The sequence below is a fragment of the Rutilus rutilus genome, assembly GCF_951802725.1.
Source record: "Rutilus rutilus genome assembly, chromosome: 9".
Lineage (NCBI taxonomy): Eukaryota > Metazoa > Chordata > Actinopteri > Cypriniformes > Leuciscidae > Rutilus > Rutilus rutilus.
In genome coordinates this window covers 15,761,176-15,787,608 of record NC_140223.1, presented here as the reverse complement: position 1 = coordinate 15,787,608, position 26,433 = coordinate 15,761,176, and the positions used below count along the sequence as shown (strand labels likewise).

At 37.5% G+C, this 26,433-nt stretch overlaps 2 protein-coding genes across 2 annotated transcripts; one reads left to right on the top strand and one right to left on the bottom strand.

The window, feature by feature from the left end:
- Positions 1-1,515: 1,515 nt before the first annotated feature.
- On the bottom strand, positions 1,516-13,510 carry LOC311297589 (A disintegrin and metalloproteinase with thrombospondin motifs 8). Its single transcript, XM_084419944.1, has 9 exons — positions 12,675-13,510; positions 10,063-10,302; positions 8,830-8,962; positions 8,582-8,749; positions 7,325-7,617; positions 4,659-4,845; positions 4,412-4,584; positions 3,626-3,801; positions 1,516-3,538 (listed from the first exon to the last, which is right to left on the bottom strand). Exons 1-9 carry the CDS (start codon positions 13,374-13,376, stop codon positions 2,806-2,808), a joined length of 2,805 nt encoding a protein of 934 aa, XP_084276070.1. The 5' UTR covers positions 13,377-13,510; the 3' UTR covers positions 1,516-2,805.
- A 2,609-nt stretch (positions 13,511-16,119) lies between these two features.
- Positions 16,120-25,712, top strand: adamts15b (ADAM metallopeptidase with thrombospondin type 1 motif, 15b). The gene is made up of 8 exons (XM_084419945.1): positions 16,120-17,291; positions 18,550-18,682; positions 20,726-20,893; positions 20,992-21,275; positions 22,183-22,360; positions 22,438-22,613; positions 24,341-24,516; positions 24,794-25,712. Exons 1-8 carry the CDS (start codon positions 16,383-16,385, stop codon positions 25,563-25,565), a joined length of 2,796 nt encoding a protein of 931 aa, XP_084276071.1. The 5' UTR covers positions 16,120-16,382; the 3' UTR covers positions 25,566-25,712.
- The last annotated feature ends 721 nt before the right edge of the window (positions 25,713-26,433 follow it).

Genomic DNA, 26,433 nt, shown 5'->3' with positions numbered 1-26,433 from the left:
GGTTCATTTTTAACTGCATATTAGAACATTGTGTGTTGCTGTAATTTAGCACAAATATTTCTGCTCTGTGTTTTGTTGAGTTGTTGAAAGTTCGGTTCCACATCCTTAAGGTAGATTTGCACAACATACTAATATGCAGCCTGTTCTTATGCGGCAGTTTATGAGAACATGATGTCTGGTGAAGTAGGTAAGCAATTAACAGTTCACAAAACACTTTTGTTACACTATCATGTTGGTATAAAAGTGTTCAGCAATCAGCCCATATAAAAGTATATACTTTTAGTATATACTACTAGTATATACTATGAATAATTGCAAATTAAACAGACAGTACTGCAGCGCTTCACAATGTTAATAGTTGAGTTTGACAATATGTGAAACTATTAGAGATTACACTTCGTTTTAAAAGTGCAGTTCTGTTCATTTTATCAGTGGAATGGAAGAGCTAGACAGAAGATATAGTGCGAATTTTGTAACAATTGTAGCAGATGCATCTCATTCAGAGCCAAACTCATGCAAAACCCTTTCTAAGAGATAGAGAGCAGCTGCCTCTCAGACATGTGCTTTCTCTGAGGAATAGGATTTTCCATCAAACAAACATTCTCTCAAAGGGGCCCTCTTTTAGGAAAGAATACCTCTTCAAAATTAGGGAAAAAACTCTGAGGCTATGTTGGCCCAATAAACTCCAATCTGATTAAGGCAGAGACCGAAGTTTGGAGTTGTTGTTACTATTTGAATGCCATGCCAAAATATGTTTCTTGCAATTCCAAGCCGCACATCAGGGCCACAGTGTTAGTGTTAGTAGACCATCAGGTTTCTTTGGCAGTGATGGGTTTCAGAGGCACTTTTAGCAGTCATGATTTTTAATTTTAATTTAAATGATACAGTTGAGACAAAATAGTCTGTTGATTGCTGATGGTCTGTAAGGAGTTTAGGTCCAGTGTTTCTAACCTTTCCTGGCTCTCAGTTGAACCTTTCTTAGATATCCATATTACCACAAACATTTGTCTTAAGGATCTGTCTGTGAGAACCATTCTTCAAGGCTTTGTGGAGTGGAACCGCTGGCGAACCTCAGGGTTCGGTGCTTAGCCCTCTCCTTTTCTCGTTCTGTACCATCTTTGTGCCCTGTTATAAAGTCTCATGACTTTTTTATTACTGCTGTGCAGATGATACACAGTCATTCCAGTCCAACAACAAGCATATATCTCAATGACTTTATGACATTTTGTACTGGATGAAGGAACGCCACCTCTATCTCAACCGTACTGAGGTCAACAACACTACAGCTAGCCAGGAATCTTGTAATCGTATTTGACATTCAGCTGAACTTTACAAACCGCATCTTAGCATGCATATCCATGCTTCATCATAATATTAGGAAAATTAGAGCCTTCTTATCTCATTATGCTGGTCCATGCACTTTTGTAGCCATTCATATTCAATTTAAATATCTTACCCTTCCGGTCGGTCTAGCTTAAATTAAATACATTCATCCAAAAAGATGATTTTGCAATGTTTAGGCATTTTTATTTTCAGACATTTCATTGATAAGTTACAAAACAAAAAGAAAGCAGCATCTGGAAAACATTGCATAATTTGTATCTATTTTATACAATAAAAATGTACAAAAATAAATAGCTTTATAATGAAGAAGTAACAAAGTACAGTCCTTCACTGAAGGGATAATATGTTTTGCTGCATTTTAATTTGACTAATATATGAAATGTACACAACTGGACATTCATATACAATCATTTTAAAGGAGCATTACCTATTTGTCAGTTTAGTTTTATGCTGTACTGTTTTTTTTTTTCTCAATAACGTTCAACTACACAGCTCTTTCAAAATCTCAGCAGACATCTACTCATGAAGCATGAAAACACTGGAAGGTCTGATGTTTCCAAACCTCCACATTTTCATTCACGTAGCAATTCACAACAATTTGCTATGTGCACTTTTGAAATTAAACAGTGTTTAATACAAAGAACAGCTATAGTAAATGGTAAATTACATAACCATTGTATAACCCTCTGAATGGACACAAACATTGTTTGTTGAGGAATTTTCAAAAGTAAAATTTAAACTAGATCTAACACTTAATTGTAATTGTCAATGTTCCAGGAAATAAATTAGACTCAACCACTGTGTAACTCTGATACAGTTTTCAATATACAAGAAAAAAAAAAAAAGGATTAATATATTTATATGATCATGCTTTAATCAAGTGTTCTTGATACACTTCAACTCTGAAAGTGAAAATAACCTCTGATAAATGCAAGCCATAAAAAAAAGTAAAAGTCAATAATTATTGACCCAATCACGAAGTAAATCAATAAAGAATTATAGCACCTTCATAGTGGCTTAGCGAGCACATACAAAATACAAATACATTTTAACTAAATGATTTCTGTCCTTATTTTTAAAAAGTCAGCCTGAGATAAATGGAAAAGCCTTGGCTGATTGGTGTGTTTTTCAGAATCATTTAATATGACATTGTGAAAACTAATTTATATGTAATTGGGAGACACAAGTTAGGGAAACAGCATTGCTTGCTGAGGTAGATATCTATTGGATAAAACTTCAATAGTGGTTATTAATATACATGTATATTTGGAAAACCAAAGCCCAAGTAATCAGTCCGTGCAATATTCATGACCAAGTTCACTCCACACAGCTAGACCATTTCTCCACCTAAAGCTGAATATTTCCTGCTCCAACCTGAAGCACGGTCAAATGATAATCTGTATATTGTTTCACAGGAACGTCTTATCACCTCTGAATAATTTGAAAGCCTGCATGATGTCCTCAACACTCTTGGTAGAAACACTTTTCCGATACTGACCGAGGCATCTTGGCAGTGTCACAATCCTCTGGTTCCACAATCTTCCCAGTGTAATCAATGCAGAGCATCTTACGCTGTCGTTCACCGTGGCCACAAGTTTGTGAGCATGAAGTCCAAGGTCCTATTTGCCACATGGGACATGGCAGGTCTGCGCAGGGCCTGATATCAGAAGGTCTGAGATCTTTATTGCAGTGGTTTGAATAGAAGCCAGCATTGTCTTTACATTCCACATTTCTCCTGGACCATCCTGAACCACACGTTTTGGAGCATTCAGACCACTCGCCCGAGACCCACTGTGGCACCCCAAAGGGATGGATCAGTTTGCCAGCCATCTTTTTGTCTTTAGGTTTGCTGAAAGACATGGTTTTAGGAATGAAGAAGGTGTATTTGACCTTCGGTGGGATGGATTCCCCAGCGGTGGAGAGCAGCTGTATTGTGATTGGTTCCTGTAGCTGGCGGAAGCTCTGAAGTCTCTCCAATGTGGTGGACGAGCCACTGTACTTCAGCACAGCCCCAAGCACTGGAATATACTGCTCCACTGTGGAGACCGAGAAGTTGCCATTCAAGATATAATCGTCATTTTCTCTTCGTACAGCCAAGTAATATCCATCGTGTGGTATACTTCCATGGCTCTGCTGTTTGATGTTAATGTTAGTGGCTCCACTTGGAATCGTCACAATGTCCCTATATCCATGGCTAAAAAAACAAAACAGGTGAGATTTAGATTACGGTGGCCAAAATGAACCAACTTTTTCATTAAAAATAGCAGTGAGATATTCTTACACGACTTTATTGAACGAGCCAGATATCATCCTGCAGCTCTGACCGTTCCCTCCACACACGCCGCATTTGTCGAGCTTCTTATTAGAATCGATCTCCAGGTCACAACCAGCTTTGATACATTGGCCTTGCACACAGAAGGATGTGGTATCTGGACCGCATAGGGTTCCATCAATTACCTAAGATTGAGACAATGTAAAAAATTATAATAATTTGAACAGTAAAAGACTAAAAATGCTATAAGCGGTAAGTTCCCTTAGTCTACATGCTGAAATACTGTAATTAATCTAATGGGACATTTCATGTAATTTTACAGTTAAATACAGTATTTAACTGTAAAATTACATGAACAGATTTTGGAAGTGAAAAAGAATTTCATAATTTACAGTGAAAAAACATAAATTACATTCCCAGAATTCTGGGTAACTGCTTACATTTGATTTTTTTTAACTGAAATAACAACATTTATTAGTTTTTTTTTTTAACCTGTTGTGTAGATTAGGGTTTATATTTTACATTTTTGTTGTTAAATTAATGTTTATTGCATTATTTTTAGTGTCATGTTACTATGAAGGTGTTTTCTATTTGAGTGTAAAATTATTATTTTGCACAGTAAATTTTCTTCCTGTAGCTAAAACAGTAAAGCACTAACAACGCCAAGGTCATGGGTTTGATTCGCAGGGAAAGCAAGAACTGATCAAATGCAATGCAAGTTGCCTTGGATAAGAGCATCTGCCAAAAGTCTAAATGTACATTTAAGTGTGCTCACACTATAGATTTGCAACTTACTTTAGGTGCAAATACTCTGAATTCACTGCTGCCTCGTGCTCTGCAAAAGAGTTTACATCTATCCCGTAGCGACACTCCAGCGTATTTTGGTATCCACTGCTTCACATTTCCATGCACATCGAAGTGATTGGGATTGTTGTACTTCTCACATTGTTCCTCTCTGAAACTTTTCCCTGCAATAGTAAAGAATTGTTACCTAGTATAATAACACAACATGAAATGACTGACACTGAAGAGAAAAACCCACCTCGGTTATTCTCACAGGGCTGTTTGTTACAGGACTGGTAATTCACTCTCTGGCCCACACAGTATTTTCCACCGTTTTGAGGAGATGGCCGGCCGCACTCTCGGTGGGAGAACATCACTCCGCCTCCGCATGATCTGGAACATGGTTGCCATGGTCCCCACTCGCCCCAGCCTCCATCCACAACTGGCTGAACCAGAAGAACCACACAACCAAATGAATGTCAGACTACTGTGTGTGATTTTAGTCGCACTAGTGTCACCCGACCAAACAGCAAAAATAATGACCACTGACATATAAGTGTCTATTATAAAGAAAAGAACAAAAAACATTTTAAAATTCAAACATGGTTTCCTTTCACCTTGAATACATTTGAGTGTATACATCTTTATCAAGATTTTCAAAAACGTTTTTGTCATTCTACACACTAATAGTTATTTTCACAGTCATTTTTAGACATAATATATTTTAATGGCAAAAGTATTCTTTATCACAAATTATTAATTCATAAAAATGTATATCAGGGCAGTTGGATGAGCCTGACTGAATGAATACCTGAATGAATTTTAATTCAGAAATAAAAAAATGAGCTCATTATAAAAGAGGTGTAGAAAAGTCGTTGTATGTATGAATTGCTTTTAATGTACACTGCCATTCAAAAGTTTGGGGTCAGAATTAACCCTTTCATGCATGAATTATGATAACCTCAGTCAGGATTTTTTTTTTTTCCTATGTGTTTTTATTGCTCTTAGGGCATGAAAAACAAGTTTTTATTTTTATTTTATTTTTTTACAAATTTTTCAAAGAGATCTTCAGATGTCCACTTGAGTGGACAGCATGCGGTTATGGTTTAAACTGAAGATATACTGTATTAAATATAATACAATAATCAAACAGATAAAGTATGTGTATCTAACAAACTAATCAATACAATTATATCAAATCATGTGAAAACTATAAAATATATACAAAAAATATAAATGCGAAATATTGCAAAGGCTTCATACAAGTTGCACTTTGCGTATCTTTGATATCAGAACATGAGGACGTGATTCCATCAGAATTTTCTACAGTCTGTCAAGGTACAACTGTGGAAACCACTCAGATGCTCCCTCCAGTGTACCAGAGTATGGATATTTACCCTTAGCTGATAATTCTGATTTTGTTCAAGATGGACATGCACATTTCTATCATAGCCCTCCTCTGAGAAAACCTAGCGATACGTTTTTTTCAATCTCATCTGAAATGATCAGTGTTGGATGTAATGCATTACAAGTAACATGCATAACCCATTCAGATTACTTTTTTGATGTTACAAGTAAAGTAATGTGTTACAAGTAACATGCATTACGTAATCAGATTTGTTTTAATGTTACGAGTAATGTATTGTAACATGCATTACCTAATCAGATTACTTTTTGATCTAACAAGTAATTAACTACAAGTAATGTGCATTACCTAATCAGATTACTTTTTGATGTAACGAGTAAAGAAACGCATTACAAGTAACATGCATTACGTAATCAGATTACTTTTTGATGAGTAAAGAAACGCATTACAAGTAACATGCATTACATAATCAGATTACTTTTTGATGCTGAGTAAAGAAACGCATTACAAGTAACATGCATTACGTAATCAGATTACTTTTTGATGTTATGAGTAAAGAAACGCATTACAATAACGTGCATTACGAAATCAGATTACTTTTTGATCTAACAAGTGTCATACATTATGTAATCACATGACTTTTTTCGATGTCAATGAAAATTACATTCTAATAATACAAATACATTTATTTAGAATAGAATAGAAGTCACTGCAGATTACGTTTTTAAGTATTAAATTTCAAAAACAATATTCACATTAGAATTCTGAATTGTAGCTGAAATATAGCCATTGATGCATGACGTCCACTACAGTAGACATGTGATTAATCAGAGTTTTCTCTCAATCTAAAATCAAAACTTGGAAAATGTAACTGTGATATGACTCATTAGATATTGCTTGATGCTGCAATATTTTTTTTACCTACAAGAGTCTCCTAGGATAGAAGGAATGGGTGGATATTCTGGAGCAACTTTGCATGTCTGACTGACCCTTGGCCATCTTAGTTTGGAGGGGGGAAAAAATCGAAACACAACGGCTTGCCACTTGGTTGCAATTTATAGGATGATGCACCAGGGTCCAATGAAGAGGTTGATGTGCAACTTTGCCATTAAAACCCGTGCAAATTCAAGAAAATGCTTTTTTAATAGCTGTCCACTGTAGTGACCACTATGCGTTAAAGGGTTAATTTTTAATACTTTATATACTACAATTCAGCAAAGAGACATTAAATTAAAAGTTCCTATAACATTTTTATTTGTAATGTTACAAAAGATTCAAATAAATGCTGTTCTTTTTTCAACTTTCTATTCATCAAAGAATCCTAAAACAATTTTGGTTTCCACAAAAATGTTTAGCAGCACAACTGTTTTTGATATTGATAATAATAATAAATGTGTAATGAGCAGCAAATCAGCATATTAGAATGATTTCTGAAGGATTCTGTTTGACCCTTTTATTTTAATTTTCTTTTTTAATTTTCTATGTTCCTAGTACTGATAAAATGATAAAATGAAAGGCTAAAAATCCTATTTATGTTACTCAAGAGTATCTTCAAATACCTTAGGCCTCATGACTTCGTCTGAGGACATGCATACACTGTTCAGGCAGGTCCTGTTGGGGCCACAGCTTGTGCCGTCCGCCCAGGGAAGACTCCCGTTCCTGGTTGTGCACACAGACTGCCCTTCTTGCTGGCACCAGAGCTGTATGCACACCTCACTGGCTGAAGTGTTGGGACAATGTGAAAACTCCTCTCCAAATATCTGTTGGCACTGGCGGTCCAGGCTGTAAGTTATGCCTGGCAGCTCAGTGGGTAAGGCCACTATCGTCTCAGGGGTGTCCAGTAAACAGTCTCCTGTTATTATCCAGAGGAAGAGTTAGACGGTAGTAAATCATGAAATCAAAGGATTGTGAAACAGTAGGAACATTGGGCTCCTGGAGCTGACATTTAGGGAGACTTGCAGGAATGCACATCTGGGGGAGTGAGCCGCGAGGAGGAACACGAGTGAGCAGAAATGCACGTGGAGAACATGGGCCACTGCCCACTTCAACTGATACAGCAGTTAAAAAGGAAACGTGCGAGACCAATACTAAAGAGACGTGGCCCGGTGGAAAGAAAACATTTGTTACATTCCCTTTTTTCCAGTGAAGTGACAGGAATGCATTCTCTCTGACTCAATGGAAAGGAACTGAAAATTCTGAATCTACATAATTACAAGCAAAAGGTGACGTAAAAGTGCTTTACTATAAATGAGGGGAACCCCCGACGCTCAATGCATAAGTTAAGCTGACTTTTTAAAGGCATTCACGAGAATCTTTTTATAATCATATTATTAATAATCAAATAATAATATAAAATATACCCTGACACACAATCATGAGGGTCTGCATTAATATAAAACAAGACATGCTATCAGAGATGACCCCATTTTTATGATATAATTTCCTGTTTTATGTTTTGTTAAATATAAATTTTGTAATAAATATTATATAATATATAATAATCATACATTTAATAAATAACTTTTCTAATAAATAATAATAAAAGATTATGCCAAATTAATTATTTCATTCTTTTTTTCTTCATTATGATATCAGGACATTTGATTCACTCTGACATTTTTTTACTTTATGACCCAAGAAATATCAAAATGAATTTTTTATTTATAAATTAAAAACATGTTCACCATAGAATAAATGTATTCAAGTATATATGCTATTCGCTGTATACAGTATAAAATGCATTTTTCACGTATATTTGAATAGATATAAAAATGAAAAAAGTGTCACGTTAACCAGTTCAAATTTTGTGCACATACCATGTCCATTGTCGAAAAACTCTGTGACGTACAAAGCACTGCAGGGAGACCAAGGTGAGGTCTTGCTGAACTGAGTGAATACAGGGGCCATGATGTGGTGCTCGCCTAGATGTCCAAAAAGCTGCTCACAGTTCTTAGTGTCATCGTGCGGCATACTCAAAACATGGCCTGAAAGAAGAACAAAATCGCATTATGGAAGGTCCAATCAATTTAACAATTGCTTAGTGTTTACCAGAGGACATCCACACCAAGCTCATGGGCAGTCGTGTAAGCGGCCTGAAGGCCATTGTCTTCAATAACAGAACAGCTCCTTTTGGTGTCACACATGGTTCCAACATCAGCTACACCCAATGTGTCACAACTCTGATGTCCACAGATGTCCTGAAAGGCAGTTTGGGATAAAAATAAATGTAATTCTTATTGCTGTTCCAGGTCTCTGCTTATTAGTAAGAGTGAAAAACATATTTGCCCAGTGTTTCCATCATAAAACCAAGCAAATAAATAGTTTTGGCAGACAGCAGACCTATGAAGTGAGAAAATGTAACTATGTGGCGTCTGAAAATGTATCTCAAAAACATGACTGGAGACTTTTCCATCCTTTGCCCAGAGATCCGAGATGGAGACAAATGTTTCCAAAACAGAAGACCACAAAACACACATGATTCAAGGCACATCTGGCCTTGGCACAGTCTGAGAGCCGGTCTCACATGTGTTCACCTTTCAGAGAAGCTAGTCGGTCTGCTCCTATTTTCAGCCTCGTTTTCGGTTTCAATATGCCATAACGTCTGCTCTAGAAATGAGCAATCCACCATACACTTTTTGACACACTTTTCAAAACACTCTTTGACAAGACAAACTCATATTTAAAGGGATAGGTCACCCAAAAATGAAAGTTCCGTCATTAAAACGATCGCTTTATATGATGAACAGATTTAATTTAGGCTTTTATTCACATATAAAGCGATCGTGTCCTTTCAGAACATTTTGACTAAACCACTCAATTCATATATGGATAAGTTGTACGATCTCTTTATGAACGTTTTGAAGCGTCAAAGTGGTAGTTGCCTTGAGTTGCAATGGAGGGACAGAAATCTGATAATGAAGTCTTACTGGTTTGGAACGACATGAGGGTGAGTAATTAATGACGGAACTTTCATTTTTGGGTGAACTAACCCTTTAAATCATTATGTTTATTTTAATTATGATTATTTTAACAACCTTTTGTCATGCTGTAAAGAAGTACACTTATTTTGATGTTTTGACTAACATGTTAAAGCACATGTAAAGTTATCATTTTAACTGTAGTTGTATGTTGTTGGATATTACATTGAAAGTTAAAATATTTTTATTTAATATTCATCATTAAAAAAGTATGCTTAAGTGTACTTATTTTAACAAGGGACGGCTATTCTAAATTCAGCTACAGTCAAGAATCTCACTTCATCATTATCCCATAAAATACATAATAAATCACTGCTCACCTCTCTAGTAAAAAGTATGGCTGTATCGTAGTGCTCTGGATGCCTGTGGCTGGGCGGGTTGAAGAGCTGTTGCCAGGCACAGAAGTTACGCAGAGCGACGCCTCCATTACTGGAGACTGACGGTCCAACCTCTTCATCCTCCACGATCAGCATCTTCACAAGCACTATGTTGATGGAGTTCTTAATGCTGGGATGTTTGTAAATCTGAGCAGCCATTGACATCAAGGTCAGCATGTAGTGCTAAAGAGAGAAAACCAACAGCTTGCTATTCACCAACTGTGCAGCAGAATGTTAAAGGGATAGTTCGCCCAAAAATGATATTTAACCCATGATTTACTCACCCTCAAGCCGTTCGAGATGCATACGTCAATCTTTTTTCAGATGAACACATTTTCAGTTATTTAATAACTGGCGAAAATAACTGGCTTCTGGTAGCGGTCGACGCGCGTTCACGGTACGTACGTCACGTACGTCCTACGTCATACGCCAGCATCCATCTCCGTGAACGCGCGTCGACCGCTACCGGAAGCCAGTTATTTTCGTTTATAAAGTTTTAAATATGTATATTTTTATGACAAAACCGCACGGATTACCCTCGGAAGGCCTTCGTTTATCCCCCTGGAGCCGGATGGATTACTTTTGTGAAGGATGCATGCACATTTTGGGACTTGAACGAGGTGGACCCCATAGCTTCACACTATAACCACTGAAAGATCTAAGACATTTTCTAAAATAACTGAAAATGTGTTCGTCTGAAAAAAGATTGAAAAGCATCTCGAACGGCTTGAGGGTGAGTAAATCATGGGTTAAATATCATTTTTGGGCGAACTATCCCTTTAAAGGTGCAGTGAGCGATTTCTGAGAAACGCTGTTGAAAGTGGATCTAACCAAGCACCACAACAAATGTGTAGCCAATCAGCAGTAGGGGGCGTGTCCACTCATGATGGGGGAGAAGAGAGAGTGAGCAAAGACTGTAGAAAGAGATTTGGCTGAGAGGCATTACAAATGAGAAAAAGGTCAGAGGAATATCAATGGAAAAAGAAGGGTTATGACTTGGCAAGAGCTTTAGGACCCGTGTTAATATTAGAAAAGGTTTCCAGCACTGGAGAGACCGAAGCGGGAAGGCCTGAAAACAGACATGAGTCACAATGGTTTTGAGTGTGTGCTGCTGGCTACAAACAATCAACTCTTGCTTGTGTACTGTACATTCGCTTTATTTTTCAGGAAGCTTTATTAAGCTTCTCTTCTGCTATGATAAAGAGACATCCACTCTTGCAATGCGTGTTCATGCATTTTTGTGGGCGGAGCAATGAAGGGAGGGATGTGTTTGTTTGGGTTGATTTCAAATATCAACAGCTTTCAACAAAGATTCTCAGAAATCGCTTACTGCACCTTTAAGTGTAAAAGCAAGACATCATTGGCAGGACAGTTCAGAACTGCTGGAATGGAATGGCTTTTACACGGCATATTTTTCCAAGTTATTGTGGATATCCAGCTTTATTCAGATGCACTGCAATAGACAATGCATAATAAAAAAGTGAATCCTTTTACACTGGAGACAGGATTATTGATTACTTTTAGCAGGCATGTAAAAATGTGTACCTGTACTGATTGCCCATTTACAGTATATAATACACCATTCAATATTCTTTAAATGGGAATAATTATTAGCCGATAGAGATTATTCTGGAGATTTTTTTTTCCTGTTTACTCTCCACATAAATATGTGGTTTGCTTGTTGGAAAGCCCTGACGTCAACAGTAGAAGCAGCTGGTCTTCCATGGATTTCTTTATGAGGAATCTGCAAATTTGGATCCCAATATCAACATCTGGATTGCTATCTGCCTCAGGATCCCGACCAAGACAGTGCATTTTTTCACTCTCTAGTCTTTTCCAATCATTTGTTTTCGATGACTCAATGAAGGAAAATTTCAGGGGGTGGTGGATCATAAGTGGGTGTAAAGATCAGTACAGTACAGTTCAAATGAACCGTGACTCATTCTTGTACAACTGTAGTCTGATATATGCATTTTGAGATGTCCCTCAAGGTACACTAAATAGCTCTTACTGTTAAAGGTTTTATCCTTCTTTCGATATTAGAACAAGAATGTGACTTCAAAGGGTGGGGTAGCCTATAATATTGAATAGTATTTGTAAACCTAAGATGGTTTGCAAGATGGACCTGGCATAGTCTGTCTTGTCTGTTGACTGGTTTTAGCAGGGTTTGGGGCAAATTTAAATTAATTAGACTGGAAGACCAGCTTTCTGACCTGAGAAACCAGCTTGGTCATGCTGGGAGACCATTTTAAACTAGATGAGACCTTAAAACAGCTAAGACCAGCATACAATCTTAAGTCAAAACTTAAGCTATTTTTTAGCAAGCTTTTATTAAAGGTACAAATTTTAAAATCTTAATCATATTGTAGGCCTATGTAAACACTTATTAGCTGGTGCAATAAGCTGGTTTTGGAAGATTATAGCTGGTCAACCACAAAATGACCAGCTTGCACCAGCTATTAAACATCTTAGATCAGCTACCATATTCTGAAACAGATTGTTCAGCTGTCAAAATGGTTCAAACTAAACCTTCATTTACACGTGTGAGCCCTTACCTTGATCTCATCTCCATAGAAATGTGTCAGGGAAGCGTCACCGACCACCAAAGTCTCTATAAACCTGGGCGTGGAGACAAAGCGCGTGCGCCTAGACGGCATCTGGATCATCGACTTTTGATGCTCATCTCTGATTTCTGACAGCTGTTTAGAGACCTGCGGGGACTTTGTAAAACGTCTTCTTTTAATGACATGCAGCTGCTCGGTTAACTTTCCATATGTTCCCAAGCCGAAAAGTTTAGGCTCGACTGTATATTCTTTACCATCTGTAATGAATGATCCTAAAATCCCACGACATAAACTGACAGAAACAATAGAGTCCTCATTGGAGTTAACAGCGCCGGTGTAAAAACAAGCTTTTAATAAATCTGCTCCAGTCTCTTCAGTTTGATTCAAGGACTTATAAAGATCTGTCGGGTTGCTGGTTGACTCAAGTCTTTCTTGTGGCTTGACTTTGATGCGATATACCTTCAGTGCTGGCGATATAAATGTGCTGTCCGGTGTCAAATTAAGTGTGAAATTCCTGCCGAAAGCCGTGAGTCTGAAGCTGAGTTGTTCTTCACTCCTCTTTGCCACTCGTCCACCGGTCCTTCCAGTCAGCCGTACAGGTATAATCTCCTCAGTCTCAAACGAGTGAGCAGATGTTTCAGCACAGAGGCGAACAATTAATGTAGATATGATTAAACACGACCACATTTTCATAAAATGGCGCTGTTTCAAAAAGAAAACAATAAATATAACGAATTGATTACTTTGATTAATTTACTATAGCCTTATGATACACTTTCAGAAACTGAATCTATTCCTTGTCTGAAAAATGTTAATATCCTAAACGTTTAAAATTACTATCCAGCACCTTCATTAGCTTAAATCTATTTTGAAACTGAATAATTCATTATTTAATGCAATATCACTAGGTAGGCTACACAAATTGAATTGAAAAGAAATCGAAGCCAAGTTCGTGAGCTCCAGGACTGTCTCACGGATTGAGGCGCTGGTATTTATACTTTCTGAGAAATGAGAGGTTTATTTTTGATATCCAGCGCTGCTTCAGTCTCTCCTCCCACTGTGCCCTCATGAAAAACCTCTGGATCGGGTTTGCCCAATGAAAACTGAGAAGCACGCCCCTTCCTAAATAGCAACAGTTTGTAAACTGAGTAGTTAATATAAGTGTATTTCTAGTTTTCGTGTGCTATTAATATGTTCCAGCAAAACGTCAAATAGGCCTATTTCCTATATTTGCGACATTTTAATGCTTGATAAAGTGCTAAATAATATAGGCATACAGCAGAATAAAAAATAAATAAAAAAATGCAATTACTTCAGCAATCTGGAAATCTGCTCACGAGGGGCTATACAATGTTGTAGGTTTTCAGATTGATGTGATGTACATCAGCTACATCACTATTTTAGAAATGTTCGTCAGTGTAGCTGACTCAATGTAGCCTATGTAGAATGGGGACATAATGTTCAGTCCCCACAAGGTGGCAGTAAGACGTTGTATATGGACAAAGAGTCTAGAAGCCCATACTCTTTGATATGGATGTGCACAGACGCACACATTCGCTTTATTCATGTTTCGTTTTGATTCGTGCTAGTCTGAAACAGTTGAGACATTCTGCGACTCAGACACCAGAGGGCGATGATGCTTTAAATGAGGTAGAAATAAGTTTAAATACTACATTCACGATAGGCCACTTGAACTATTAGTAGACTAGCCTACATATAGATATTACGTAAAAATGTAGGCCTATTTAAATATTTTAAAGATAAATCTGTATTATTGTAGTCCTTTAACTGTTCCTCTTTGCATCAGTGTACCTAATGTAGCCTACCTATTAAGATTGATATTGTCTTAGGTTGCAATAAAACATTTGCATTCCAACTGCATTTGCATCCACCAAGGTTACAGTAAACAACCTTTTTATGAGTATTTTTCATATTAACTATGTATGATTCACAACCAGTTTTTATGCATACCAATCAACATAAAAATAAATAAATAGAAATAAAAAAAAGGTTATAGCATAAAGAGAACTAAATTCTCTACAAGCCCAAAGCAAGATTATACAGAATCTGTATGTCATTTAGGTCAGCACTGAGGGTCACAAATGCCAGAAAGGGTTCTGATGTACATGCTAAAATCAGCAAACTGATGGAGTTTTTCCAATAACTAGACAGGCTAGTCCATATCGCTATATCTAATGTGACTTGTTCCACTATGGGCAAGGGCAAAGAAGCTGCAATGTTCTACATGTGGTTCATTTGGCAGTTCATGCAAGAGTTCACAGTTGGTGTCATAATGGACAGTCATCTAATGTTTGTGCTGCTTCCAAAGAGCTTTCAAAGCCCTGTCATGACCACATGTGTGGAGTTCAGCTGATGAGAGGAGGGGTTGATGGTGGAAATTTGAAGGACTTTGCTACAGTATCCAGCAGCAGTACACAAACTTGCAGAGCCTGAAGTTACAAATATAAAAATGTGCACATTTTGGATTCAATCAATGATGGATGTGAATGATACAAAGGTAGCACCACTTCAGGGAATCCAATCCATGATGGCTAAAACGAGGAAAGAATAGGTGTTAACACTGCACATATGTTTGAATGCCATATGAATACATGGGTAATTATTATCCTTGCATTTGTTTAGAGGTGTAATGGAACAGTATTGTGTATGAATAAAATTGTTAATGACTTTAATTTGTATTAATTCTTCCTGTCAAATTGCAATAAAAATAGTAGCCTAGGCTAACAACTTGATCCATTCAACTTCATGATGAATGTTGTTCGTGAATATGATATTCGTGAATGAAGCTTCTTCTTGTAACGTATAATTTGAACTATAGCCTATAGGCAGGTCTAAAAATAAAAATACTTCTTTCCAAAATATTACTCTTAAAAAAACACTTGAAAACACGTAGGCTATTCAAATTAAACGTATATTAAACAGACACTTCTTTCTAAACGCGTATGTTTACCCTAGTTCACAGTTCTGTCAGGGATTCGGTTCCATTGAAGTCTTGTTCGAATCTTTGTTCATTGACATTAATTATTAAACTTACTCTCATGGCTGCCAATAACTCATAAAGTAGCCTAAAATAATCAAAATGATTAGGATTTTGTGTTTTAATGCTTTCATTACACCTCCTCTCATTAATAATAGGCATAGATCAAATATTTGAAATGATTAAAACATTTGCATTTCATTGCATCGCATTTAAAAAAATAATTTTATTCTATTTTTAGTGTGTTTTTTTAAATAAAAAGTAAAAAATTAGGAGTAATTAAAAAATTTTTTTTTTTTAAAAAAAGCCCGTTTACACAGTTCCCTCAAAGTCATTTGCCAAGTAGCCTATTTTCACACCTCTACAAATGAAATGATAGGCATTTCTAATAGAGTGGGAGGTAACCTCTGAAGCGCGCCTGGCTTGATGCTCATATTTAGAGAGCCAGAGGTGTCTGCGGTGTTCAACATGAACCATGAGCTCTCATCTGAACCTCCCAAAAACTTATATTACAGTCTGCAATGTTTACATATGACGCAAACGAATAAAAAAGAGAGAGCCGGTTTCACAGAGAGAAACACCATAGCGATGGATGGCGATTGTGGCAATGCTTAATTCTTATGACGGATGTACAGGACCGTGATCGAGAGCATCACGGTGTGATTTACACTTTGAGGGATATATAATCACCACCAACAACGATGTCGGTTTTCCCCGTTGTTTTGTTTTGTCACTTGCTTTTTTTAACGAAAATATACCTCTGTATGGAAACTGATTTTTGTGAACCTGTTCGACTTGACCGTGACAATTTCCCAAGTCCTGACAAAACGAACAGAGAACTTGTTGTTTACAGAATAAACGCTTTTAATCAGGAATTTTATCTCAATCTTCTGCCTGACTCAAGTTTTCTGGCTCCTGACGGCACATTTCAATATGACACCTCATCTTCAAGTGCTTTTTCAGGACCTGCTCTCAGAAGATGCTTTTACTCCGGTGATATTAACGCAGACAGGAGTTCATACGCAGCTGTCAGTCTCTGTGAAGGTGTCCGAGGTGCGTTTTCTTTTAACGGGATGGAGTACCTCATAGAGCGAAGGTCGACCAACACAGATGATGCTGAGAAAACGCACATCATCCGCAGGAGAAGACATCTTCACGCTCGGAACTCAACATCTCGGTGCGGAGTTACATCTGGCTTAAACCCGGGCGCTGTGGAGTCCTTAGAAAAGTACAAGCACGTGAGGGGACATATGAGGAACTTCACAGAAACTTTGAGCAGATCGAAAAGATTCGCCTCTATACCGAGATACGTTGAGGTCCTGGTGGTTGCTGATGAGTCTATGGCAAAATTCCACGGTGACGACCTGAAGCATTACATTTTGACTCTCATGTCTGTCACTGCAAAGCTGTACAAACACCCCAGTATCTTGAACGCCATCAGTATAGTGGTTGTAAAGCTTATGGTGATTAATGAGGCAGAAAAGGGACCCAAAGTATCCAGTAACGCGGCACTAACACTGCGCAATTTCTGCACCTGGCAGAAGAAGCTGAATAAGAACAACGACAAACACCCAGAGTATTGGGACACGGCTATTTTGTTTACAAAGCAGGTAAGAAATACATACGGGTCAATGCTATATTAAGTCATTTAAAATACCCCCAAAAATGTAATTCATCCCAAATGACTTCAATACATCCCTTCTATGATGAACATGTTTTGTTGTTGTTTTTTGAATACATTTATATATATATATATATATATACACACACACACATTTGGTCAAGGTGCCAAGAAAGTATTTTATTACTTTTTTTTAGTTGCCTACTCAAAATATTTGCTGAAAATGGTATAAATGTTTTTTTTTTTTTTCAAAAATGTATCAAACCACCATGAACACAAAGATTACATTTCTACTAAGCACACACGCTTTAAGCTAGATTGTTAAAATATTTCTACTTTTCATCACCTCTGATATCCTGATTAGTCACTGACCCATTTCTTCTTTTCCTAATTTGTTCCTTATAGTCACCTGGTATGGCTGAATTTGTTACGCATTACATCCTTTAGTGGTTTTGCCACAGTAGAATCCCTTTCTAAACGAACATGACATGCCATCTGGGTAGAAAACATTTCTGGAAACATGTCAAAGCTAGGGAGTGCTCCTAAAAGAAAATGTAATTTTCTACCATTTGATTCCAATACAAACTTAAAAGCAGCATTACATCATCAGAAAGCTGAAAGCACATGTCAGGAGTTAGAAAAACACCAAATATAATACTGACTCAAGCAGAGGATTGATCGAAGTCAGCTGTCTCGATGCTGCCTGCTATGCCAAGATACCTGCGCTGCACCTGTTATTTCAGCAAGATTAACTCCATACCTTTATACTTACGTAAATAAAGCAATACAAATTTGTTTCTGCTAAATATTTAGTAAAAAAGCTATTATTTTAAGCATTAAAAAAGCTTCACTACTGAAAGCTGAACTGATATATCTTCCCTGACAGCATGAAAAAGTTGAACCATTTATTTTAAGACACTATGTTCAACGTTCCCAAATGGTATCCCTGAAGACTCCAGGTGGCTGCATTATGATGTTCTCTCATGGTTCCATCTGTCCTGTTAACAAGGTCATAACTACAGCTGTTTACAGGCATTCTTGACCACCCTTGCTGGTCCTGTGCTTCTCATTATGTCAATAGCCATTAAGCTTGAATTCTGATTTGGCTAATTGGAATTAGACGGTACACACATACGCTTTGGATCAGACCTAAGCAATAAGCTGTAGCTGTTTCTAGCTGTCATCTTCATACTGCCCCTGAAACACTTTATGCCTTTTATGTCACAATACAATGACTGATTTCACAGAACCTGTGTGGGGCCACTACGTGTGACACTCTGGGAATGGCTGATGTAGGCACCATGTGTGATCCTAAGAGGAGCTGCTCAGTTATTGAAGATGATGGTCTCCCCTCTGCCTTCACCACTGCACATGAACTAGGTGAGATCTATGTTTGGTTTCAAAGTCAGACTTTTGTGTGCAAAAAAAAAAAAGAAGAAAGAAGGTGACCTGAAGGTCCCTGTCTGAATTCTCTGCCCAGTGCCCACCCTGAGACTGTCTGTGGTGTAATTATGTCGAATCCTTTAGGGTGATGGGACTTTGATGAGGCTTCTCACTCCTGACATTCTATAGCTGATTCCTTGATCTTTAAACATGAATGTTGTGCCAGCTGTTTCAAGAAAAAAAAAAAAATTCAAACTGTCTTACCCTATTACTAATTTAGTAGAAAGATGACAACAACATTCAAGAGTTTTCCACATCTCTTGATCCCTGGGAAACAAAGGTTTAATAAAAGACAGATGAGAAAACATTGGCAGATGCTGAAAGAACCACATTCACTGTGGCTGGTCCATGAGTGCCATCCTTATATTGTGTGTACAGACCTTTTAAACTCTTTGAACATATTTGAATGTGTTAGTCTTGCAAACAGACTGATGATAGATAGATAGATAGATAGATAGATAGATAGATGTGTCTGATTAACAGACAGACACATAGATAGATAGATAGACAGACAGACAGACAGACACATAGATAGATAGACAGACAGACAGACAGACAGACAGACAGACAGACAGATAGATAGATAGATAGATAGATAGATAGATAGATAGATAGATAGATAGATAGATAGATAGATAGATAGATAGATAGATAGATAGATAGATAGATAGATTAACAGACAGGGACAGACAGACACATAGACAGATAGATAGATAGACAGACAGACACATAGATAGATAGATAGATAGATAGATAGATAGATAGATAGATAGATAGATAGATAGATAGATAGATAGATAGATAGATAGATAGACAGACAGACAGACAGACACATAGATAGATAGACAGACAGACAGACAGACAGACAGACAGACAGACAGACAGACAGATAGATAGATAGATAGATAGATAGATAGATAGATAGATAGATAGATAGATAGATAGATAGATAGATAGATAGATAGATAGATAGATAGATAGATTAACAGACAGGGACAGACAGACACATAGACAGATAGATAGATAGACAGACAGACACATAGATAGATAGATAGATAGATAGATAGATAGATAGATAGATAGATAGATAGATAGATAGATAGATAGATAGATAGACAGACAGACAGACACATAGATAGATAGACAGACAGACAGACAGACAGACAGACAGACAGACAGACAGACAGACAGATAGATAGATAGATAGATAGATAGATAGATAGATAGATAGATAGATAGATAGATAGATTAACAGACAGGGACAGACAGACACATAGACAGATAGATAGATAGACAGACAGACACATAGATAGATAGATAGATAGATAGATAGATAGATAGATAGATAGATAGATAGATAGATAGATAGACAGACAGACAGACAGACAGACAGACAGATAGATAGACACATAGATAGATAGACAGACAGATAGATAGATAGATAGATAGATAGATAGATAGATAGATAGATAGATAGATAGATAGATAGATAGATGACTGATTGACAGACAGACAGACAGACAGACAGACAGACAGATAGATAGATAGATAGATAGATAGATAGATAGATAGATAGATAGATAGATAGATAGATGACTGATTGACAGACAGACAGATAGATAGATAGATAGATAGATAGATAGATTTAGATAGATAGATAGATAGATAGATAGATAGATAGATAGATAGATAGATAGATAGATAGATAGATAGATAGATAGATAGATAGATAGATAGATTTAGATAGATAGATAGATAGATAGATAGATAGATAGATAGATAGATAGATAGATAGATAGATAGATATCAAATAAATTGTTGAATACAGTTTATTCAGTAAAGGTAACTGAAATGATTGAATGTGACATGAAATATTTTTGTCAATAGCCAAACTTTGTAAAAATATAAATATTTATGTCCAAGTTCCCTTATCAAAATTAAAACTGACATGGCTTGACTATTTCTCTGGCTCTTGTCCAGGCCATGTCTTCAGTATGCCACACGACAATGTGAAGGCTTGTGAGGAGGCATTTGGAAAGTTGAAGGACAACCATATGATGTCTCCCACACTGATCCAGATTGACCACAACATGCCATGGTCCGTCTGCAGTGCTGCCATCATCACAGACTTCCTGGACGCTGGCCATGGTGAGTTTGCTGACTGCTCTGTTGCGATCAACACTGACATGTGTATCTCAGCCACATCGAACAATATGCTCAGCACAAATGTACTCTTTGCTCTCTAGGTGACTGTCTGCTGGATCAGCCCCAAAAGCTCCTGGCTCTTCCAGAGGACCCTCCGGGTGTCAGCTACTCGCTCACCCGTCAGTGCGAGCTGGCCTTCGGCTCAGGATCTAAGCCTTGCCCGTATATGCAGGCCTGCTCCAAACTGTGGTGCACTGGGAAAGCTAAAGGACAGCTGGTGTGCCAGACTCGCCACTTTCCTTGGGCTGACGGGACGACCTGTGGAAGCAACAAGCTGTGCTACCGGGGGATTTGTACTGATAAGCAAAATACTACCAAAGACAAGGTGAGTGATACATCTCACTGCAGACAAATGCGCTTGATTTGTCAGTCACCTCTGGATATTAGAATAAGTATACTATTACGCTCCCCCACAACTGGATTTATTTTGACCAAAAACAGTTTTTTATCGTAATATATTTAAAAATGTAATTTATTCCTGTGATGGCAAAGCTGGATTTTCAGCATCATTACTCCAGTCTTCAGAGTCACATGATCCTTCATTCTACAAGCTGATTTATAGTACAAGCATTTCTTATTATTATCAATGTTGAAAACAGTTGTGCTGTTTAATATTTTCGTGGAAACCAATTTTCAGTATTCTTTGATGAACAGATATTTCATTTGAAATATAAATATTTTGTAACATTATTAATGTCTTTATTGTCACTTTTAATAACTTTAACGTGTCTTGGCTGAATAAATGTTTTTGTTTCTTTCAGAAAAAGTCTTATTGACTTATGAACAGTGTATATACACAGAATAGTGTACACACAATAAATTATTATATTATTGATGAAGACAATTAAGTATTTTTGTCCAATTTTCCAGTAAAAAAAAATACTAAAAATATTAGAAGTAAAATTTAGTAAGGCATTAATACTTGTTTTCATAAATTATAAAAACAGTTTGTTACAAACAAATGAAAAAATCTGCCTATGCACAAGAACAAAAACACTTTTATTCAAGATATAATATTTGAAAACACGTCTACAAGATACAATCTTATCCAGTGTTGATTCTCAAATAAATTTAACCTAAAAAATAAGAAGTCTTTTTTTAAGTGTTATACAATGTTCACGATGCTGACAATTTGATGCTAGTCTAGGCTAGCTTAATATTTGTTGAGGATGTTCGCCAGTCTTTTCATCAGGTACGTAATCATTTCTGAGTCGTGTGGACTCTTTCCGCAGGTAGATGGCCGGTGGGGTCGATGGGGTCTGTACGGTCCGTGTTCCCGTATGTGTGGGGGAGGGGTGCAGCTCGCCAAAAGGGACTGTAACAACCCCGTCCCTGAAAACGGGGGCAAGTACTGCCAAGGACTGAGAGTGAAGCATCGCTCATGCAACGTAGAGCCTTGTAAAGATTCAGGTAAACTAAATCTTTCAGCCTCATGTTAAACAATGAATGAGTCAATATCCGTGTCTGACGATGATTATTTGTGACAGGAAAGAGCTTTCGTGAGGAGCAGTGTGAGGCGTTCAATGGCTTCAGTCTGAACACTAACAGACTGAGTCCGTCTGTGGTCTGGGTCCCGAAATACTCTGGAGTCTCTGTTAAGGACAGATGCAAGCTCATCTGCCGAGCCAATGGCACCGGATACTTCTATGTCCTCGCGCAGAAGGTAAATAAATTGATATACCCGCTTCAATATTTCAAAGTTGTTTGACATTAGTGGTTTATATGCAGGGGGAGTTCTGAGCCAGTTTTTTATCTCATGGAAGGAATAACATCCATTTTTCAAAGTGAACAAGATACTTTTAAAAAGTAATGGGAGCTTATCTCTCAGATATGGCTGTGTGGAGTGACACAGTGCAGGGCTGCTTGTCACAATCACTCATGCCGTAGATGGGAAGAGAGAATCAGCCACAGTATCAGCAACCTATACAGCTAGTGTCTCAGCTTATAATAGTTACACAACTACAACCATGTCCTAACCAGCTGCAACACAACAAAGCGACGAGTGATGCTACAGTCTGTTAGTCGCTTGGTTTCTATTTATGAGCTAGCCACGCCCACATGACGTCCCATTGGACCAAAATCCTGCTTCTCGTGTATAGAGAGCCTAAGTCCCTCCCCTCCGCTTCCGGCTCATGGGAAAAATATGTATGGTAGTCAATGGCGAGAGACAACTTATCTTTTTATTCCGTCTGAACTGTGCCCTGAATTACACATATGATGTTTGTCAATTGAAAAGATAATTATGAAAGTCAAGAAAGTCGCAGTTTGTCATAAAACAGAAGAGTAACATTTAGTTTTATGTGAAAATCGCTCAATGAACTACATCTCTCGTCTCGCACTATGTACGTCACCAATATCGTATGTGTGCACTCTGGTACAAAACACTCTGGGGCATGACGGCGTAACGTTACGATTATAACGTAAGACTATAGAAAAAAATGACAGACGTTAGCTTCAGTAAAGTTAGCTTCATTCATTGAGAGAAAAGCTATGACGTCACGTGCGCCTTTTGGGTTTGTAGTCTTTGTAATTACGTATTTTCACAGTCTTATACCTGCGACTTTCTTGACTTTAAAATGTATCTTTTAAATTGACAAACATCATATGTGTAATTCAGGGCACAATTCAAACGAGATCAAAATATTTGTTGTCTCTCGCCATTGACTACCATACAATATTTTTCCGAAATAAGGTCCCATGGTGGTCAACCGGAAGGGGAGGGGACTTAGGCTCTCTATAGTAAATACTTTTTTTTTTTCATATTATCATCATAATATTTTGCACTACTTGGTCAATGTACGTGTGGTACGGTTTAGTAGTGTGTGTGACACTGCACCCTTGTGCTTATTTATTATTACTGACTTCTGTATATTTCATACTTTTACATCTATGTATTTTATAATACTTTTACTTATACTTACATTTCTAATACTTTCTTACTTAAATCTATCTTTCTATATCTTTAGGCCATTGAAAAGTTTAAGAAAGGTTTCTTGAGCAGCAAATCAGCATATTGGAATGATTTCTGAAGCATCATGTGACACTGAAGACAGTAATGATGCTGAAAATTCAGCTTTGCCATATAATAAATATATTTCATTCTCATTTTTATTTCTTTTTCTATTTAAATACTTTAAAACAACCAGTGGAGAACAAATCATAAGATTGTTTTTGTACAATGACAATAAAAACCCAAAGAGTTTGACTTGATGAAACATGGACAAGGAGAGCTAGAAGTGTTCCTGTTGCTCATTTGGCAGAACATGCCACTAACAACACCAAGGTCATAGGTTTTACTGGGAACTACTCTTGTATAACTCAACACCTTTAAGTTACATACTTAAAAAGAGGCCGATGGTGTACTGACGGTGAATGTTATCTGTGTGACAGGTGGTGGACGGAACCACTTGTTCCCCTGATACCTCAGCGGTGTGTGTTCAAGGAAAGTGCATCAAGGCTGGCTGTGATGGCAAACTGAGCTCCAACATGAAGTTTGACAAGTGTGGTGTGTGTGGTGGTGACAACCAAAACTGCAAGAAAGTCTCTGGAATGTTCACAAAACCCATGTAAGTGCTTTATCTTTGAGTGAGTATATGGTTTTAATTTTATTTATATACATATTTAATATTATTATTTATTTTACTCTAATATTTTATTTGAATAATTTAATCATATAAATGTTAAAGTCTGGTTGAACACCTTCATTTCCCATAATGCTATGGCATGTTGAATGTTTTTTAATTGCAAATTCCACTTCAACTTCAAAAATTCAAATTCATGCATCAAAAAGAAGCCAAATCTTTCATTCTGAATATTGTCCAATCCTGTGATCTGCTTTTACAGGAATGGATATAACTTTGTGGTGACTCTACCGGTCGGAGCTGCAAACGTGGACGTAAGGCAGCGCGGTTACCGCGGTTTGATTAACGATGACAACTATTTAGCAGTAAAGAATGTCCAAGCCAAATACCTCCTGAATGGAAACTTCGTGGTCTCAGCGGTAGAAAAAGACATTATCGTAAAGGGAAGTTTGCTGCGCTACAGTGGAACCGGCACGTCGGTGGAGACGCTGCAGGCCACTAGACCTCTCAAAGAGTCTCTCACCGTGGAACTGTTGTCGGTGGGTAAAATGACACCGCCTCGCGTGCGCTACTCCTACTACCTGACTGTGGGAAATAAACAGGGCAAGATCTTAAAGAAGGAGGAGAGGAACCCTACCCATAACAGCGTGCTGGAAGACAGCAATAAAGTGGAACTGAAGAAGCCGGCCTATAAGACGCCGTCTTATAAGTGGGTAACGGCGGATTGGAATAAGTGCTCAGTTACCTGTGGGAACGGGGTCCAAAGTAGATTGATACAGTGTTTGGACTCGGATGGGGAAACAGCCACACACTGTGACGGCACCCAAAGGCCCAGTACTATGAGGGTGTGTGGTGACCCTTGCCCGACGTGGAGCATCGGCGAATGGTCCTCGTGCTCTAAAACCTGCGGGAAAGGCTATAAGAGACGCCCACTGCGATGCATCTCTCAGACTGGGCTGCTTTTCCCTAGAGACCATTGCTCAAGCAAAAGAAAGCCACAGGAACTGGACTTTTGCACCGTTCGGCCCTGCTAGAGACCCATTCTGTGTGTTCTGGGACCCATTTTATGGAGCTAAAACGTGAAAAGCAGTGATCTTTATACTTGTGCGTTCTGTGGTGCCTCACTTTTTTTTTTAATGGGAATACCGTCATGAAATAAAGACAAAGACGATGAGGAATTTTACCATGTAACATTTTAAGGTATAGTTAGATATCACCTACCTCGAAAAGGACAGGGTGTTTTAAAGCAACCAAATAAAACAGACCACGTAAAGTTGTAAAATGTTGTTATGGCATTAGCACTGTCACAAAAAAACAACAACTTTTACAGCATCTCCTCTGCATGTGGTTTGTAGATAAAGTGAAGATATCAGATTTGTGGCAAAAGTGTTTGAGTTTGTATTCAGACTTTATATACATGTGAATAATTTGATCTAAATGTGAAGCATATTGTATGCAAAAATAGGGCATCTTGGTCCATGCACTATTGATAATTTGTATTCGTATATTAAGATGAGCTAGTCAGTAGATTAATGTGTTCCTAATCATTGAAGGTCCAGCAAGCAGAATTTAGGGTTACATATAAGTATAGAGAAGACAAAACAATGGCGCCATTGTTTGAGTTTATTAAACATAATCAGCATCTCACCCTGTCATTTTGAGCTGAAGAGGACAGATTCTGAAAACATATTTACATTAATAAAATAAATAATGTTAACGTTTAATATAATGGTACTGTACACAAAGGGATAAAACAGTTAAGATACTATAAATAAATCAGTTAATATACTTTTATGGCAATAAACTTCATCAGTTCAGTCAAGTCTTTGGGTCTTGTAAAACTGAACTCTGCTAAAAGACACTGATGCAAATATTGAACAATGGCTGCCCTAAATCTAAAAA

Coding starts and splice junctions, on each gene's coding strand:
- LOC311297589 (XM_084419944.1), bottom strand. CDS start 13,376: ATGAAAATGTGGTCGTGTTTAATCATATCTACATTAATTGTTCGCCTC. Junction 4,846..7,324: donor ACGAAGTCATGAGGCCTAAG/GTATTTGAAGAT, acceptor CTTCTGGTTCAG/CCAGTTGTGGATGGAGGCTG. Junction 4,585..4,658: donor GCCCTGTGAGAATAACCGAG/GTGGGTTTTTCT, acceptor TTACTATTGCAG/GGAAAAGTTTCAGAGAGGAA.
- adamts15b (XM_084419945.1), top strand. CDS start 16,383: ATGTCGGTTTTCCCCGTTGTTTTGTTTTGTCACTTGCTTTTTTTAACG. Junction 18,683..20,725: donor CACCACTGCACATGAACTAG/GTGAGATCTATG, acceptor GCTCTTGTCCAG/GCCATGTCTTCAGTATGCCA. Junction 22,614..24,340: donor TCTATGTCCTCGCGCAGAAG/GTAAATAAATTG, acceptor TCTGTGTGACAG/GTGGTGGACGGAACCACTTG.